This window comes from Camponotus vicinus, unplaced genomic scaffold (genome assembly GCF_025532165.1).
Source record: "Camponotus vicinus isolate PSW18456_S1 unplaced genomic scaffold, iyCamVici1.0 SCAF_9, whole genome shotgun sequence".
Classification (NCBI taxonomy): Eukaryota; Metazoa; Arthropoda; class Insecta; order Hymenoptera; family Formicidae; genus Camponotus; species Camponotus vicinus.
The window spans coordinates 228,395-246,769 of record NW_028141981.1 but is presented as its reverse complement, the minus strand read 5'-3'; the positions used below and the strand labels follow the sequence as shown (position 1 = coordinate 246,769).

The 18,375-nt window shown below is 38.7% G+C and overlaps 2 protein-coding genes across 15 annotated transcripts in view; one reads left to right on the top strand and one right to left on the bottom strand.

Moving 5' to 3' along the window:
* The window catches only part of Ph4alphaefb (prolyl 4-hydroxylase subunit alpha-1), a 142,438-nt gene that overhangs the window by 28,110 nt on the left and 95,953 nt on the right, over positions 1-18,375 (bottom strand). The gene's annotated exons all lie outside the window — the stretch shown is intronic.
* LOC145977118 (ATP-dependent RNA helicase with zinc finger domain) overlaps positions 1-18,375 on the top strand; it is a 125,701-nt gene that overhangs the window by 19,643 nt on the left and 87,683 nt on the right. The window contains exon 7 of one of the 10 annotated variants that reach the window (XM_083108843.1): positions 14,327-14,392. The exons of 6 other annotated variants lie outside the window; for them this stretch is intronic. In XM_083108843.1, coding sequence (XP_082964969.1) covers positions 14,327-14,377 — 51 coding nt within the window. In that variant the 3' untranslated portion in view covers positions 14,378-14,392. Of the gene's footprint in view, positions 1-1,673; positions 1,887-4,580; positions 4,830-12,128; positions 12,287-14,326; positions 14,393-18,375 lie in introns of those variants that run through there. 3 more of the 10 variants (XM_083108835.1, XM_083108833.1, XM_083108834.1) reach the window with 3 other exon arrangements.

Sequence of the window (18,375 nt, the reverse complement as noted above, 5' to 3'; positions counted from 1 at the left end):
ATTATGCGTGCCCCGTAATGTAGCGCGTTGCGGAGAGAGAGACCAAGCTGTCTCTATATTATATACGTTTTATCACGGGAGTAAAGCCGCGCGCGCGGCGCTCTTGATTTAACGCGAGAAACTTTTAATATAAATGCGAAGTCGAGAAAATGCGCCGCTCCTCGTCGTTTTCCCACGTTTCTCCGCGCGTCCCTCCCTTCCTCCCCTCTCTCTCTCTCTCCTTTTATTCCCGCATGTCCGACATTAATTAACATCCACTTTTCGGCGCCCTTTGCATTTTTACAATTGGCCGGTGAAATGGATGCGCGCGCTCGCGCGCGTTATGCAAATTCAATTCGCGAGATGCTTATATTTCACGACCTCTGAACTCTCGGGAGTAGAAATGACGCTGTTAGCGAGCGATATTATGCGTTTTTCCCCCGACATTTTATTACGGCCGCATCGCCGCGCCGTGACGCTTCTAGCCAACAATTTTTCTTCCCTCCCACGTGCACCGGGGAGAGAGACGCGCGTTATTACTCAATACGGAATTTCGCTAATAAAACTATCGGGTTATAAAGTCGATTAAAATATGTATCGCGTAATCTCAACCCTCGTACTTTTTCTCCTCCGATATTATTTTCGTTCGCGCCTTATTTGCATCGAGCGCCTTACCACAGCAATGTTTGAGAGCGCTCCCGTAATCTAATTAACGTATTAATTAAGGCGCGCGGGAAAGCTGCGAATTTTTCTCCGTGCCACTTTTCTTCTTACCGTCGCAAATCGAAATTATCCAAGCGTCATAATTGTAGACTATCGTTGCATTCATTGTCGCGATACGGCAATTCCATGTTCCTGCGTTGAAACTGTATACATCATCATCATCGTCATCATCATCGTCATCATCATCATCATCATCATCGTCATCGTCATCGTCATCGTCATCGCCAACGGAATGACGATTACCGTATCGGCACGAAAATCGGAAACGTCATGCCCTCCAGGGTACGGCAGGGAAATGCTAATCCCACGATTTGTAGCGCGACGAGAAATCATCGATGCGTGGCGCGCAATTATCATTTCTGCAAACGCGGAACGGCGACACATGCAAGATGCATATCCTCGCGGCCAACAGCTATGCCCTTCTTTTCCGGCCAAAAACGAGCCGAAACACACGCGCCAGTTGCATAAAATACGAGGGATTCTCGTAACGTTGATCGTCCCGATACCAAACGACGCCAAGAATCAAGTGACTTTGAATATAAACACTGAATTATTATCGCGGGCGATTGTATGCTCTATATTATGCAAAGCAATTTCAATGTATATGTATAGTTGTGCTCTTTTGTTATATTTTTTATCAATAATCAAGTATCACTTTTAACCAATATGTTTTTAATCGCGTTGATTTAATCTCGTCTAGTTGCCTAATTAAAATATCTTGCATATCACTCAAGTATTTAAATTTTATAGTCTATCTAATTCTACTTTTATAAATTTAATTTCGTTGTTAATCACCTCCCTTAAAATGTATTTCCATCTTATATGCGTCTGCTGATGTATTTTTCCATTACTTTTTTATCACGTATGGAGAGAATTTCTTTCTCGTTTTCTCTCTAATAAATAAATTACAATTGCCATTTATCGGATTGATTTTAAACATTTGTAATTTTCTAAATATTTGAAAAACATAGAGATCCAAGACTCGTTTTGACAAAAATTGGGCCCCGGAGGGAGAGGTTGACAAGCTAAAGAAAGCATCGGCTGCGACGGCTGTTGCCCGCGGGAGAAAAGTAGCTTACTCGAGTTTACCACAAGCTGAGCTCTATATGGAGGATTATTTTTGGACATTCTATCATGCCTTGGTAAGCCCTCCTCGCGAGTCGAGTTAAATAAGCGGCGCCGACACAAGGCGAACAAGAAGAACGCGGCGGTCCGATATTGAAGTTACTTTTTCTTAGTATATTTCGCTCGCGGGGCATTAACCCTAAGAAATTCTGATACTTGCGCTTTGGAATGCCTCCCCCGACGTGGCTTATTAAATTTCCAAACTACTTTTATCCGCGCAACCTGCCCGCTTATCACTCGCCGCCATGCCGCCACTTTTTTTCCTTTGGAATTTGAGTATCGAACATAGTCTATAAAGTATCCTATAAAGATCGCCAAGAATCCGATTAATTTGAGAAAACGATATAATATCGCGCGCATTCGATGTACATTCGACGATGAAAAATAGGTTCGTGTGCTCCATTTAGGAGCATATTAAAAAGAGAGAAAACATATAACACTTTTCGATTACGCGAGACATTCCTCGAATAGCGCGATTGCGATCGAATTTCTCCGGTATTCGTTCGTAATTACCTTCGCGGAGAAGCGTCGAACGCGTCGTTAATGACAAGCCGAAGGAAGGTCGAATAAAAATCAAGCGTAAGAGAAAAAGAAGGAAGGGGGAGCGAGAGGAGCGCAAACGGCCCGAGAGCAAAGGGAAAAAAATATTGGAGCGAGACGAGGGAAAATATCGCGCCGTTGGCGCGAAAAGCTTTAAACGCGCGGACGGAATATACCGCGCATACATCTGCACCGTAATCGTCTCCGTGAGGAAAGCGTTCGTTTCCGGTTTACGAGCCCGCCTCGTAACTCCCTCTTATTTCGCGCGAGTTTTTTCGCGCCTTTACCTGTCGCCCGACCGACGACGCGGAATGATAAAAGCGCGTTCGACGACATGGAAATGCGGGGGAGAAGCACGCGCGAAAAAGCGCGAGAATTATTGCCGGCACGTCCTGCTTCCGAGAGAGAGCCTCCTTCCGTCCCTTCTCTCTCTAAGCAGCTTAGATAAATAGAATTAACGCGTGCAATTTATTGTACGAATGCGCACACGACGACAATCTCCGCGTCATCGCGGCTCTCGAAGATTGAAATAACTAGAAATTCATATTCGCCATTGTGTAAAATTATCTTGTATCGAGCTATATTTTTTAAAAGAACCTAGAGTTCACGTTGGTGTAGATATTTTTAAAATAATGAAATGTATATAAAGAGTTTTCCAGAAATATTAATTTAATTTTACCGAATAGAACCACCTGTAATGAATTGGACTTTGATACATATGTATATGGGGAATAATGTGCGCGTTTGACATTTGATAACGAGATTCAACAATTTACGGTTGACGGCGGTCGAAAAACCAAATAAAAACGAAAAGAATGACTTTTTTAATAATAGTCGAGTTAATTTGGAAAAATAATTCATAAAACTGAAAAAAAAGGATTTTAAAATTCCAACAACTTATGCAAAAATTCTGATATTTTTTTAACGTAATCAAGTTGTTTTTTAGTTAGGGTGCAAAAGACCCGATAAAACGCGTGTTAAAATTTCAAATTCGCAACAATTTCGCGTGCAAATTAATGAGATTCGCATTCGTTTTAATATATTCGCAAATATAAATCCCGAAATATTATATATATATAGACTTTTGACACACGTGGAACAGAAATATTTGCGCGTCCACGTTTTATTTATCGCGAGCGTGAGAACGTTTTTGCTGTGTAAAATCGATTTTTATGCGTGCAGGTAATAAAATTATAAGACCGCCAATGAAAAAGTACATATAAGCGACTTTAATCTTTATATATATGTATATAGTCTTCCGCAATTTGCGTATAATTGAAAAAAAAACTATTAATACCCCGATATCGAGGTAGAAGCGACATTTGCCTCCATTCGGCTTCCGCTATTCGTCTATTATATTTTAAACTACTGGAAAGATTACTTGTTCGATAAAATACTATTTGAATATTATTTGTCGACGAGTACTTTGCCGCATCGAATTTCATCAAAGCTCATAACGAGATTCCGGAATCTGCCTGTTACAATCTTGGATGCTGCGTGCTGCATCGAGGATCGTTTATTCGTCGTCGCATCGTTCCTCTTGCACTTAATTCGCGCGTCGTTTAAAACTCGGCATGATTTCTGCCGGTCTTTAAAGCGACATTACCATTGTCGTCGGTGGGAAGGCGAGAATTTGGCATAATGTATCGCCCGGCCACCGGAGAAATGTATTATTCATCGCTACGACTGCTTACGTCCTTTTTTACGTAACGTTACGTTCTCTCTATCTCTCTCTCTCTCCCCCATCTCTTTACTCGATGCATTCAAATGCGCCGTTAACTTTAACGTCCGCATTCTGCCACTACTCATGCCCCGTTTCCTACTCATTTTTTTCATATTTTTATATTTCTTTTACGTGTTATTATCACTTGTAAAAATAACTCTCGACTCAAGATTCGAGTCGCTTTGAGAAATCTTTTCAGAGATAAATCCTCCCTTACTTTATTTGAATATTTCATCATTTTCACTTGTCTTTATACATGTACATATATTTGCAGGCATTTATAAAGTATCCTTTTCTATAAGAAAATTGTAGAAATATTCTCCCGAATAAATCTGCGATCCATTTCTAAAATCGAGCCATTTGCGTTTATATTTCAAAACTGTGCTTTTCGTAAACCTCGTAAACTGAGGCACGGACGGACTGTATTATATGATGCGCCATGTGATGTTTGTGTGTGCGCATATGTGTATATGTATATATAAAATTTAAGGATATCACGATCAAACAGCGAGACTGCACTCACATCGCTCGCCATCGACGCCGCGATGTCTGCTCGATAACCTCGACGGACAGCTCCCGATCGTTTCCATCCTTTACTCTCTCCTTTACCTTCCTCTCCTCCACAACTTTGACGTACCGTGCAAATGCATTCTTCAAAAGCTTGCAGTCGTTCGGCGGCGCGACGTGTGACGAATCCTCGAGGAAGAGCGCGTTTCTCGGCTGAGGCGAGCGAGGAGGCCGTAGGAAGAGAGAGAGAGAGAAGAAAAAAAAAGAAAAAAATGTGAGAAAAATATCACGCGCGGGCCGCTCACGACATACGCAATGATTCTGCTGCAAATACGTGGTGAGAATTTGCGCCTTTTTTTACAAGACTGCTTACGCAAAACGACTTTCTTCCGCGACGATATTCGACGGATGCACAGGAACGACGTTTCTTTTTTTCCGACGCGCAGACGACTCAATCGTGCTACGTACGAGATACACATTTTGCAATAAAGACATTTCTTATTCTTATTGTGATCTTTTACCAATTTATTACTAGAATTAAGGGCAATTATTAAATCATTGGATACGAGATTTAATATAGATATCTTGAAATAATTGGAAAAATGATGGGCACAAGTGGCATTATACATGTTAGTTTCCCTTCCCTCTTTCCTTCACCGTTGCCGATATCCCCGTTGACATTCTAAAATAAGAAATATTTTAAATTACAAATTCTCTCTTTGAAATACTTTTTTGAACGACAACGTCACAAGCAAGAAAGTTTCATCTTGCGACTTGCCTAGATAAACAACTTTTTCATCAACGAGACCGTTTTAGTTTCATAGCGCATAGCATTATAAAATGTATCACACATATTTTTATCGAGTCAAAACGTCATGCGGAAACCTTAATCCAAGTTTTAAAACTAGATATGTATATATTGCCATCGACTGACATCGCGGTAAATGATACATTTTTAAAAGCTCGCTTCGCCGACCTAATTCTTCATGTTGAATTGTTAAATTCAAATCTGTCCCATTGACATTTGAATCAATGATCTGTCCCCATTTTTTTTCGTATACATTTTTTAAGATTATAGTTGAGAAAAATTTCTAGAGAAAATTTTTATTTTCTTTATAAAATATTATTTTGATCTCGAGTATCTCGCAAGTAAACTATTTCAAAAGTTTTTTAGAATTTTTTATTAAATGTAAATGTATAAAATTGTACGATGCTGCGACACATTGACTAAAACTATTCACCGTTCTAATTTTCTCTCTTCTTCCTTGCGTCGCAACTTTGGCACGCGAAAAAAGTAGCCGCTATTGCTGGGATAAACAAGTTTGGACCAGTCATTGTTGGGAAATGGAATCAACTTGCCCATCTCTCGCAATTCACTTTGTTTGTGGATTTTAATGTCTGTTAACGTGAATATATTGCACGGAGTCTGGTGCAATAACTCAAAGAAGAGCAAAGAAAAAAAAGAGGAGGGGAAGGGATGAAAGAGGGAGAACTCCTTCTTACCGAGATAATGAAAAATATACAGTTCGCGTGCTTTTATCCGGCGCATAAATGCAACCGAGGACGGTCGGCTCGCGCGAATCGCGCGAATCGCCGTTCGTGCTTTATCCGCGGATAAACGTTAGTAGCCCCCGACATCCCCCGTATTTGCGCCATAAAATTCGCGCGCCTCGTCGGCGGATTCTAATTTACGGAGATTGCAGGGTGTCGAATAAACGCACGAAATGCACGGCTGGTTATATCATCGCCATTGCGCATCTATGAAGCGCAGCGTCAATTTGCAAAAAGGATTTCGGAAGATGTGCAATTTTGTAATCCGCGTGATATTATTTTAATCTACGTAACGTAATAAAAGGTAATTTTTCGTTTATGAGAATTGTTGTGTAATTGTGTCGATAAATTTCATGTTGAGAAAGAATGTCAGAAATTTGTAAAAAATATCGCAAAAAAAGAATAATTGCATTTTTTAAAAAACATTTATTAAAAAATGTAGCTAACACTTTGGCAATCTCACACGAGAAAATATTAATCTCGAATAATGATTTATGTAATAATTAGAAAAAGAGTTTTGCATATACGATTATATCAGAAATTGTAAAAAATGGAAAAATTCATCAAGAGAGGAATAAAAATATAATAGTGTAATCAGAACTTTGGTGAAAATTATACGAACGAAAGAAGAGAAACGCTCCCAGTTTCTCCCTATGCGCAGTTTCATCCGTTTTTACACCAAAGTTGAAAAGAACGGCGAGCACAGTCGTATAAACGAAAAAATTTATCGTTTTGCGACATATCGTAGACCGAAAGTCCTGTGTGTCGACATGCTGGAAGTGACACAAAACCGATATATACGATCCGCCAACCAGTATTCCGCGTCTACTGCGCTTACCAAACCAAGTTTACCTCGGCTATTATCTACACGTGCGAGAGTAGTTTTCTTTGCAATAATTAATAATATTACTAATTAAAATATATATGTGCGTGTCCCTCGTCAATGATGTTAAATATACCGTTACGATTTAATTGAATAAATTATTCCGATTATTGACGCGAATAATTGGATTATTTTGAAAAGAAGAATTTTCACAAGTATAATTTCGTAAAATTAAAACGTTTAAGAATATTAAATTGTCGAATAAACAATATATTTATCGTTATAAAATATATATTTATTGTATAAATATAAAAAATAAAAAATCTATTTTAAAAATTGATTTAAAAATTACATTGATCATATCTGATTTTGTTAAATTTATATAGTTTACATTCAATAACGAGTAAAAATATTGATGGGGGATGATTTAGAGGACTGGTATACATTAAGAAATTCTCTCTCTGTGCGTATGTAGCTTGTTATACACTATGCATACTTCAAATATGCATTTGCTTGTACAAGTGATATCTTAATGCAATGTTTGCATATTTTTATATAATCAAGCTAATGTACATTTACGTATTATGAGACGCTTTATGCGTACGAAAAACAATATAATACGTATAAAAATATGTTTGCGACGTCCAAGTACTATAATAATCTCAGTTGAAAGAGGTTTAACAGAGTTTTAGGGAAATAATATTAATTTGAGAGGCGACGCTACTTTGTGTCATATCTCTTTAAAGAGATTAAAGCTTTTGTGAAAATGACAACAAACAGCATTGTAAAAGAGGCAAAGAGAATACGCGGAAAAGATATTTTGTCCCCGAAAAATGAAACTCTGCTTGTTTCTACAATAATTTTAAAACATTTTCATAATGAAACGTAAAAATAGCAATAATAAGCATATTCTAGTAGCAACATCCGTGTAATAATATCGGTATTTTAATGATTCGGTATTTTAATGATTTATTTATTTAATTTTATTTGAATTGATGCCACATTCTCTGAATATAATTAATATAATATTTTTAATGTATTTTAATAATTAGGGAAATTGCTCGCAGTTGGATTATTCTACTCTAAGTGATTATTAGTTTCCATAATTTTCTTTGACAAGATAATTCCAGAATTATGGCGCACGCTCGCAATTAACGGTAAATTAATTGCGTAACGGTTGATTACATAATGCATGCGTAATACAAATCTGCTTTAATTTACTGCAGTAGAGAATTGTATTCAAAATCGATTATTTCTCAAAGATTATTACAAATGTATCACATTTCTGAATTATTATTTGTACGGTTTGGCATATCTTCAACAATCATACTAAAATTGATCGATCCTCCCGATATGACAAGAGTTAAGTATCGCTCTGGTCGAAGGGGAATCGATACCGTCTTAACGAGCGACCGGAAACTCGCAATTTGTCCCGGAAAGAGGCACGGCAATATTTTCACGTGGACAAATAAACGATTTGTTTCAGGCGGCATCGTGGAAGTATATTTCCGTTGCTCCGCTCGCAGTGGAAATCTTTTTGTTCGTAAATCCGCTCCTATCATCCGACGTGGCTACAGGCAAGATTAAAGATTGCTTTACGAAAGAAAGCGAGACAAGAAAGTGCAAGATAGACGCATCACAAAATGGCGATAAAAAAAAATTTTTAAGCAATTCATCCTTTTTAGCGAATGAGAAGGGATTTACTTTTATATCCTTCAAGTATTGATTAAGATTTATATCGCCAAGGCAGTATTTTACGAGAGAAACGTGCCATTTATAATTAAGATTTACATTTATATTTATACTTATCGCTAGACAGAGAGAGAGAATTTTACATAGAGAAATATGCACCATTTATATTTAAAAAGGAAATGATAATGGAAAAACTATGAAAGCATAGAAAAGAGAAAAGTAATTGTGTTATTTTATAAAATCCAGAAAATAAATAAAGATTTATAGATTATTGATTGGCACGATGTTTAAAGCACGAGAGAGGTTTCCCAACATGATGAATAAAACAGTTTATTGTCAAGAAATAAAATAAACTGCATTATCTTCCATCTCTGTCTGCAAATTAAGTTTGCTTAAATGGGAGAAGGAGAGATGTAGAAGCCGCATTAAACCCTTGACAAAGCAGGAAAATTAGCTGACAAGACCGCGATATTCGTTAACTCGTTGTTCCAGCCGCGGTAAATATCGAAAATTGTTCCTATAATAATTGCGTTTATAAGAAATTTTTACAAGTATAAACTGGACATCATCTTTACGAAGCAAGAGCATAATGACATTATTTCGTAGTTTTGCAATCGCAATAATCATTTATGATAATTCTCCATTAGTTTCCAGCAAATATGTAAAAAATTATAGCTCGAGAATCTTTATTTACGATCAATTTTGGTCCATGTGTATTTTTATGCAAATTAAATTGTATTTATAGTCATGTATGCTTAATTCACTACAATCCGTGTTGTCACGAAACGAAAGGCGCCTTCGCGCGCGATAATCAAACGGAATCATTCGCTTTGCCTCATGCCTTCTCGGGGAGGAAAAGGGGAAAGGGGGAGAGGGTGAAAAAGTTACACGAGCGCTGAGATTAGTATCTCCCACTTGCTTGTGTATCGACCCGCGAAATTGCGAGTGCCGTCCCTGCCCGCTCGCTCGCTCGCGATATACGTACGCTGCGCACTGTTTCCCTCCAACTTTGCGCTACTACTCTTTTTATTCCCTTTCTTTCTTCTTTCCTTCCTTCGTAATTCTTATTCCCACTATATATCCCAGAAGGAGTGCATTGATTTCACACCAAGGTATAAAGATTCAAGCGCGCGCCAATATTCGAGCGATTTATTATCGAGAGATTTGGCAGCGTTCAAAATTCACTTTTTACGAAAATACCAATGGACGCGAGAATGCGCAAATTATTTGTACTCGTTGAAAAAAAACTAATGTCGAGAAAAGTATGTTGCGGGTGAAATCTTCAAATTTTATTAGCTCGATGAGAGATGTTATTGTCAATTACACACATGCACAAGTTGTGCTATGTGTGTGATTTTAGAGACAATTTAACATCACAATATTTATCATCCAACAAACCATTTTCGATCGATGCAAAATATATGTTTGGCAAATTTAATATTATTTAAAGCGATATATGTAGCTACAATTTGCGAATACAATAATTTACTTATCGCAAAATTCAATTCAGATTTTACGATTAATTTTCTCTTGCAATGTGTCGCATTTCGCTGTTCATCTCTTATTTAACGATAAACACCGTTACGTCGGTGACAATCCTGCGGTAAGTTTTTCACGCGCTACATCCTTAATCTTTTCCTCTCTCTCTCCTTCTCTCTCTTTCCCCGGGCAATGTATTCCCGTTTCGTTTCTCGAGTCAAGCCAACCCACCAGTCAGTCAGTCCCTGGGATTCCAATCTTGCGGAAAGACAGAGCCATGCCGAGATAGGCAGGCGAGCAAGCAGGCAGGCAAACAAGCAAGCAGGCAGTCAGGAAGGCGTCGCGACGTTACACGTCACGGGCAGAAAAGCAAGACGGAGAAATTTTGGTGTAAACTCCCGAGTTACGCGAACCGAGCTCGATCTCTCGCGGTTATGTTAATGGAATTAACAGCGAAGAAGAAAAGGAGAGAGGGAGAGAGAGAGAGAAATGCGGCACACGGAAGACAGCGAGACGAAAACCCAGCTCCGATGAGAACTCTCATTCGATTTGCGGCCACGTCGTCTTGCCAGCGGCGCAACTTCCTAATTATTACCGTCTCGTGACAAAACTTTTTTATTCGTCATCGTCGTCACACTGTCGTATACTCGGAATTACTTACGTTATTACCCTTAGTACCGCTTTAGTTAAACCGCTAATTTAGTATACGCACTTTGCCAACAACGGCAAATTCGCTAATTAGTAGCCACGTGTAGTAGCCACGTATATAATAATAAACTTTATGGAAATTAATTCATTCAAAATATTCATAATATTTACAGCCGTTTTATAATACCTTTTATTTATAGAGAGAATATTTATTATAAAATTTAATTAGTCTAATTATTCTCCTGTGTCTGAAAAAATATAGAAATTTCTTTAATTATATTAATGAGTCTCTATTATTGACTCTCTCTTTCCTCCTCTTCTCTCTATTAATATTCCTCAGCTATATTGACTGTAAGATTTCTATTACAACTGATTATATGCTAATTTTAAATCTCGCACACCCTGCAAGTATCAACTTTATGAAACCTTTTACGAATACAATAAACACTCTATAAAAATAATTAATTTTTTTGACTACTGAATTTAAAGGAGTATCCACTTGAATTTAAAAAGCGTATTTGAAGATTAGATAAATTCAAAAATAATTTCAATATCTTTCAATGTCAAAAGTATATATATAATTGTCGAATGAATTTTATAATTTTAAGAGACAGATAATCCATCTCACATATTTGTGTGTAATCCTTTTTCTCGCTAACCGCAAATATAAAGGCGGTTAATTGCACTTAACTTGGTCTAGTCTAAAGCGTATAGGGTGTCTAGAGAAAAGGAGCTTAAGACCGTTATTTCCGTTTTTCCGCGAGCTTCCTGAAAACGGGAGATAGCATAATTTGCCGCGGGTTTGCCGGACGATATCGCATGGACGCAATTCTCATTGTTAATATACACGTGGAGTACATGAAAGCGCATAATTAGGAATATTGCATAACAATGGCGCGGGTGATTACGATATGCGCATTGTAATTGTGCGTGACAATTAAAAAATCTATCCCTTCGAATGTATTCAACAATGTTTGTTGGCTACATTTCAATTTAAGATTCTAACTTTATTCCTAAAACGTAAGTATCGATTAAGCTAAACTCGATGTCTTTTATGCATAATGAACAAACATGTCGTTAATACGACAAATCAACAGACTCGAAAAAACTAACTGTTATTTTTCGATACAAACTTTTCATTGTTGCCTTTATTTAATCGATTTTACAAATTCATAGTGACGTATATAAATAATAGAAAATAAATTAGACAAAATATTAACAATGGCAGCAATAGTTGATGCTAATGTTTGCGCGATATAATACGTCTTTATATAATCTTTAACGAGTTGTTCTTTCAAAGAGAAAAAAATCAGATTGCCGCATCTCTCTATCCGATAGTGCAACGAGGGATCCTGTCAGAGTCAAAGGTTATCAACTAAGGGCCGCAGTTTATATGCACTCCTCGGAATGGCACCCAAGGGATACGTGACCCTCAGATTAGCATCCACGACAGCCTCGTTGTCCGATGGAAATTCTCGATAGTAAAAAAAGGAGAGGAATAAGGTGATATAACAGATGAAAAATGACAATGCTCGACATTAAGAATATAATTTCAAAACATAAAAACGAGATACATATAATCGTTTTATCGAGTAAGATGTACAATGATCCACGTGTATGCATGCGTATCCTATTATACGCATCGTAGATTGTGTATAAAACAGGTAACAATAGCGGTTGTGTTCTTCAAGTAAACTGTGGGGCTATTCTAAAACTTGGCGCGTTACAGCCGCACTAAGAAAGTTCGCGTCATGCTATAATACCTATTGTAGTAGTATCGTAAAGACAATACGTTACATCCCTCGTAGTTCAAGTTCTTTACGAATTGATATAGTAAATGGTTAATGTCGACAATCATTGACGAGAAAGAGACGCTTCGTGTTATTTTTTCATAGATACATCTATTTATATTTTTCAGTTATTTGCATCTTTCAGTTATTTTTCGCTCTCGATTCACGGTTATATCGAATCCAAAATTGCATTATGCCACGCCGATACCTCTCAAGGCGGAATCGCGATACTCTATAAGCGAGCCGTGCATAGATCTGTCGTATCCACTGCAAACGGGAAAGTTTCCTTTAGCCCCGTAGCGTCTCAAATATTGAAGACTACTGATTCGGAAGCCCGAGAAGCTACGGGGAGACGAAAAAGCATCGGCGAAGAGGGAAGCGACTCACAAGCGCGTGAAAACGTTCAGGTGCAACAAATCTCGAGTACGATCGCGTCTCTTTGAAACAAACGTCTCTCAAAGTTTTCGCGCGTTGTAATACTTTGCCCGCTTGTAAATTCCGTGCACTTGTGTTTTCTCAATTTGTTTCTTTAAAGCAAAGAAACAAATCTGATTTATAAAATGTGACTTTATCCAATTCATCTTTCAAAAGTGCGCAACACTTTTAGCGCGATAAATAATAAATGTGGATACAGAGCGCGCGAATAACAAAAGTATATAATTTCCTTTAAAAAAAAATGAGAATCTCTAATATCCTGGAAAAATGAGTTTTGCAATAGTTTTTGTAATCCGTCACATTTACATTCTTAATAAAACTTATATTGTATTCGCGTTATTATGCAGAATATCCAACTATGCATTTATAACTTTCAGTATATGTAACTACATAACTTTCCGGTTGTGTCTCATTACATATTTTTCTCGAGGAGATCCATTTTATATTTTAATATATTTTCTCAATAATGATTAAAGCATTAAAAGATGAAAAAGAGCTCTCTCTCTGGTTAGTCGATAATAAATTTTATTACTTTTTAAGGGCGTATTTCAATTTGAACTATCCTAGATTTTCCAAACACTTCCACATGCATGCATTTCCGCGTGCATGATTTTAAATGCTTTTAGACACTTATTACAATCTTGATTTAAATGACTTTGAACGAAAGATGGAAACTAAACAAATAAAATGCTGATTGAATTTGAATGTTAAAAGGGCCAACTTGACGTATCATAAAACGTTTCTTAAATTCGCGATTAATGCAAATTTTGTCCCGATATTTGTACCAGGATTATCACGAGCACCTCAAACATTTCCGCCGCACTTTCAGGTTGTCGAGTTTTCTTTTTTTTTTTTAATAGTTTACCGATTTTCCTCGCGGCATAAGTTTATCCGGATCTGCTTCCTTGCCAAACTTATCGCGCCACTTATCGCGTGCCAAAAGCTATCCTCGAGCCATTTTTCCCTCTATCCCCCGATTTTCCTCCCTTCACGCGTCTTTACGGCCATTCTTTCCTTCATCCATCTATGTCTTCCTTGTATACCACCCACCTCGCAATCTCGATAAAAGTGCGCGAAAAATTGCGCCACTGCAACAACGTTGCACGCGATTGCGAAAGAAAGCACCGCTTTCTTAAAAGCGGACTAAGAGATCCGCGCAAGAATTTTATACGGGATAAGCTATAACAGCTATCGCTAAAACCGAGATTGCAAATTGCTCGCGGATTGCGGGCAGGATAACGGGGGAAAAATCACGGACGTGGAACGAAGGTAAACGGAGGTTAGATCTAATTTTCGTATTTCCGTTTCTAGCACGTGATCGCGCGCACTATTGCGAGGGCTGCCATTTTCCCGAGCCGATAAAAAATAACGGCTGTTTTGCGATTACACCTCGACGACACGGAATTTATCGCGAGCAGTTTGCGTGCGAAACGTGACGCAATAACACATATTTTTTATAATCTTTCTTTTCTCTCTCGACTTATTTAATATCTTTAAAAACTGACATTATTTAGCTTCCCCCATCGAAATAATACAGGGGAACATTGCACCGTCATTTTATAGCTGTTAGTAAAATGGCAAAATTTCACGCGCACGATTAATTTGCGGGCAATTGTCATGGTAAAGTAAAGAAGGGTCGATAAATGTGTAAATAAAAAAAAAGATTTTCCGTACAAACAAAGCTGTAGCAAAACAACAAGAAAATATACGAGGAAATGACGTCGTTTTATCAAGCGAATCAGAAACGTGCAGCAGCGTACGATACAATCGAGGTACTCGCATACATAATATCAATTTTTTGCCATTGAAAAATGGATCCATCTGTTTCGAGGCAATCGTTACCGATAATAAGTCTACTCGTTATCGGATCGCGCGAGTCGCTAACGTCGTCGTCGATCGCCCTGAGGAGGTCGCTATCGCCATAAAGCAGCGAAATTCATTGTCCCGGACATTTTTCTGTTCTATTAAGCGATTTCGTTCGTATCGGGGCTCTCGTTTGCCGTCATTCGGCTTCTTCATCGCGTACAAGAGAATTCCATTAGTCGCCGTCCGCGCTTTGAAGCGGCACTTACGGTTATGTTGAAAATGAGTCTATACCCTAGCTAATCCGGCATCCTTTACCATCTCGTCATTTTTCCTCTCTCCTTTGAGGAAGAGCGTATCAATAATACACGGAGCTTACGTTGCTTCCATTACGCGAGAAAAGTATAATTCCGCGTCGGTGTAATGTATAAAATTAATGCGGCGTGACGTGAAACAATTTCCAGGGTAACTACATCTTTCTCTCCCTTCTCAATTTTTTTTCATAAAAGTAACCCTTTTGACGTAAAAAAGATTGAGAGAGAATCAAGCTCGAGACGCGAGTCACTTAATTCGAGCACAACCAGGATGTAACCATCAACGACACGTTTAATTAGGGTGGGATATTCAGGATGCAAGAGGCATATCGTTTTTCTCGGGATTAATTACACCGCGCGCGTCAATCAAGCGCTCCGGAAATGTCCAAAGTTTCGATTACAGTTAGGCAAGTCATACACCGGCCGTCTGTCTCTCGAGATAAATGATATTGGACAATTTTATACAAACTTTCCTTCCGCCTCGCTCCCCGGTCCTGGCCGATTTCTTTGTAAGGAGTTTCCAAAGAGTAAGTTAAATTACGCTCGCCGGGAAAACTGCCTGGTCAGTGTGTGCTCTCGTCAAAACTATAAACAACTGTAAATAACTGTAAACGAGAATGGAGTAAAGACGCGTTTTACGATTTAGCGTGGAGAATCTTTTACGAGCAACCGATTAACTAACCAAGTTACATGACTGCGCGGTTCTCGTACTTTTCGTTTCCTTTACACATCGTTTCGCTCTATTGTATATTTCAAGCGCGCGACGAAAACGTATGAATTATATAGATATTATATGGATTTATTTGTCATTTTATCGCGTAATATCGGTTGCCACGAATCAACGAGCAAAAGAAAATTTCATGTCGCATTTATTTTTCAACCGTCCTGATTTATACGAGCGCACCGTGCACAGCGTAATAAAAGTAAATGTTTTATTTTTATAAATTATTTTCTATTAATTTTCTCTCGATACGCTTATTATTTCTTGCAAAATTGGATTTTAGAATTCTGAAGCGTTTTGCGGGAAAAGGCGAAAATCACGTTGCGCGGAAACGCAGTAGCTGAAAATTACATGGTAAAAGTAATGGATTTCAGACTAAATAATACGTTCAATCGAGAATCGTAATCGAGAAATTCTTTCGAGGGATCAACTTTGCAAGGCGAACGTGGTCGATAAGAAAAGGTTCCGGAACACGGTGTTTAATTCGCGGCGATGCTGGTGGCCAATTGGACGAAATCGTACCGTCCATTTCGGTTATCTGACCGCCGCAGACTGCGGATTCTCCAGAATCGTATAATGGGGCCCGTGTTTTCTTACGTTGTAACGTATAAAATGCTGAATCGCCACCGGCAGATCGCTTATCGCGCTGATGAGGCGAATAGACTGAACGCTCGATGCCGGAAAAACGGAAAGAATTTCCCAACCACTCGGCTTCCGCATTCGGATAAATTTACTAGTCGATTGAACTCGCGATATAAAGTAGGAACAAAGTATCGAAATGTATATAGGTGATTATAAAGCTAAAATTGTGTTGCATAAGAGAAATGTTGCATTAAATATTTAAATAAATATTATTTGTAAAGTTGCTTTTAACGACAAACATAATTGCACACATCTGTTTATTCGGTAATGGAGAAATTTAAATTTCCTAAAAGACTGTATACGTGGGAGGATTCCATAATAATGTCGCAAATTGTAAACAAGATTGATCCAGCATTTTGGGGAAAAGAACAATTTTCGAAACCAACGTCCTATCGTTTTTCGTTAACCAGACGCTCTTGTATCGCGTAAGCGTAATACAGATTTGATCGGCCGCGCGCGTTTCAAGCATCTCCTCCCTCTCGCGCTCTCATAATCGCTTCGTCGTTCGCGCGGCGGTATGCGAAAAAGAGGGAAACGCTACGCGGAAGAAAAAAGGGAAATGGAGGATGGGTTGGGTATACATCCCTTCAAATTCAACACAATAGGATTCGGCACAATGCGACCGTCGCCATCGGTCGGGCTCGTCGAGGGATCGCGCCAAGGGCGGACGACGAGCTGCGGAAAACGAGAAGAAGGGTCCGCACCCCTCGCTCCGGCTTTTGCGATCCGCGACGACGTTTCGCAATCCGTGAATGTTCTCGACGAGAACGCGACTTGACCCTCCCAATTTCTCTCTCGTACGTCGATAAATAATAACGGTAGTCGAGGGAGGTGTTTTCCGCGTATGCCTTCATCGACTCGATTCTAGGGAATTATGAAGATGGGGTTAGAAAGGAGAAAGGCGCTTCGTGCATTCGAAAACATTTCGTAACACTTTAAATCGATGTATTACACTGAAATTATCCAACAAACGTCGTATTAATCGAAATTAAACGGTAGGCAAGCGCCGAGGCCGATACAAAACTAACAAAAATATTCAAATTTATCGTACGTGCCGAAATACTGATTATTATCCGTGTCACCCATTTATATTTAAATATATATTTTTTATATGTGTGTATATTTTTTCCTCTGCAACCTTACAAAATTGAAGCTATTTTCAATTTAGGGAGGAAGAGAGAAAAAGATAATTTTAATCCGTTTTATTCGCTCGGGGTAGCCATCCGTTATCTGTCGCGTTGTTATGACAGTAGTCCGCGTCTTCTCCGAATGTTGATAACGAGGTCTCGCTGTGATCCTAGCGTGACGTTGCGCGGGATCGATACACCCTCCTATCGATTAGCCGGCGGATTTTGCCGGAAATGACTGCTCCTCGTGCGTGTTCCGGCATTCGAGGCAGCCGCGCGGGTGCAACAAGATTTATCGCGAATTCTCGTGTCGCGATCTCATTGCCGGGAATACCGGTTAAGTTACGGATCTACGGGCGACCGGATTCGCGCGAGTCTCGATTCCGCCGCAAAGTGCACGCTGCACCCTCGAGTCACGCTCCATTGAAACTCCCCCGACACAATGAGGATTATATTGTTAATTAAAGCGAACCCGTTTGCCGAATCAAATGATGGCGATAGTTGCTGTTCCTTTGGCGCGTAGCACGCCAACGCCGATTATAAAGCGATCGTAAATTCCCATGCGATATAACATACATTTTCTTATCCGAATTTTACGTTGATTCCTTCAAGACGAGTATTATTTTGAATGTTCAAATTATTGTAACGATATCATTCAAATTATTGTAACGATACCGTCTACTCGATAATGAAATGTTTACTCCATTTTATTTTCAGTCATTTTTTTAATAAAATGATGATGTAAATTGAGAG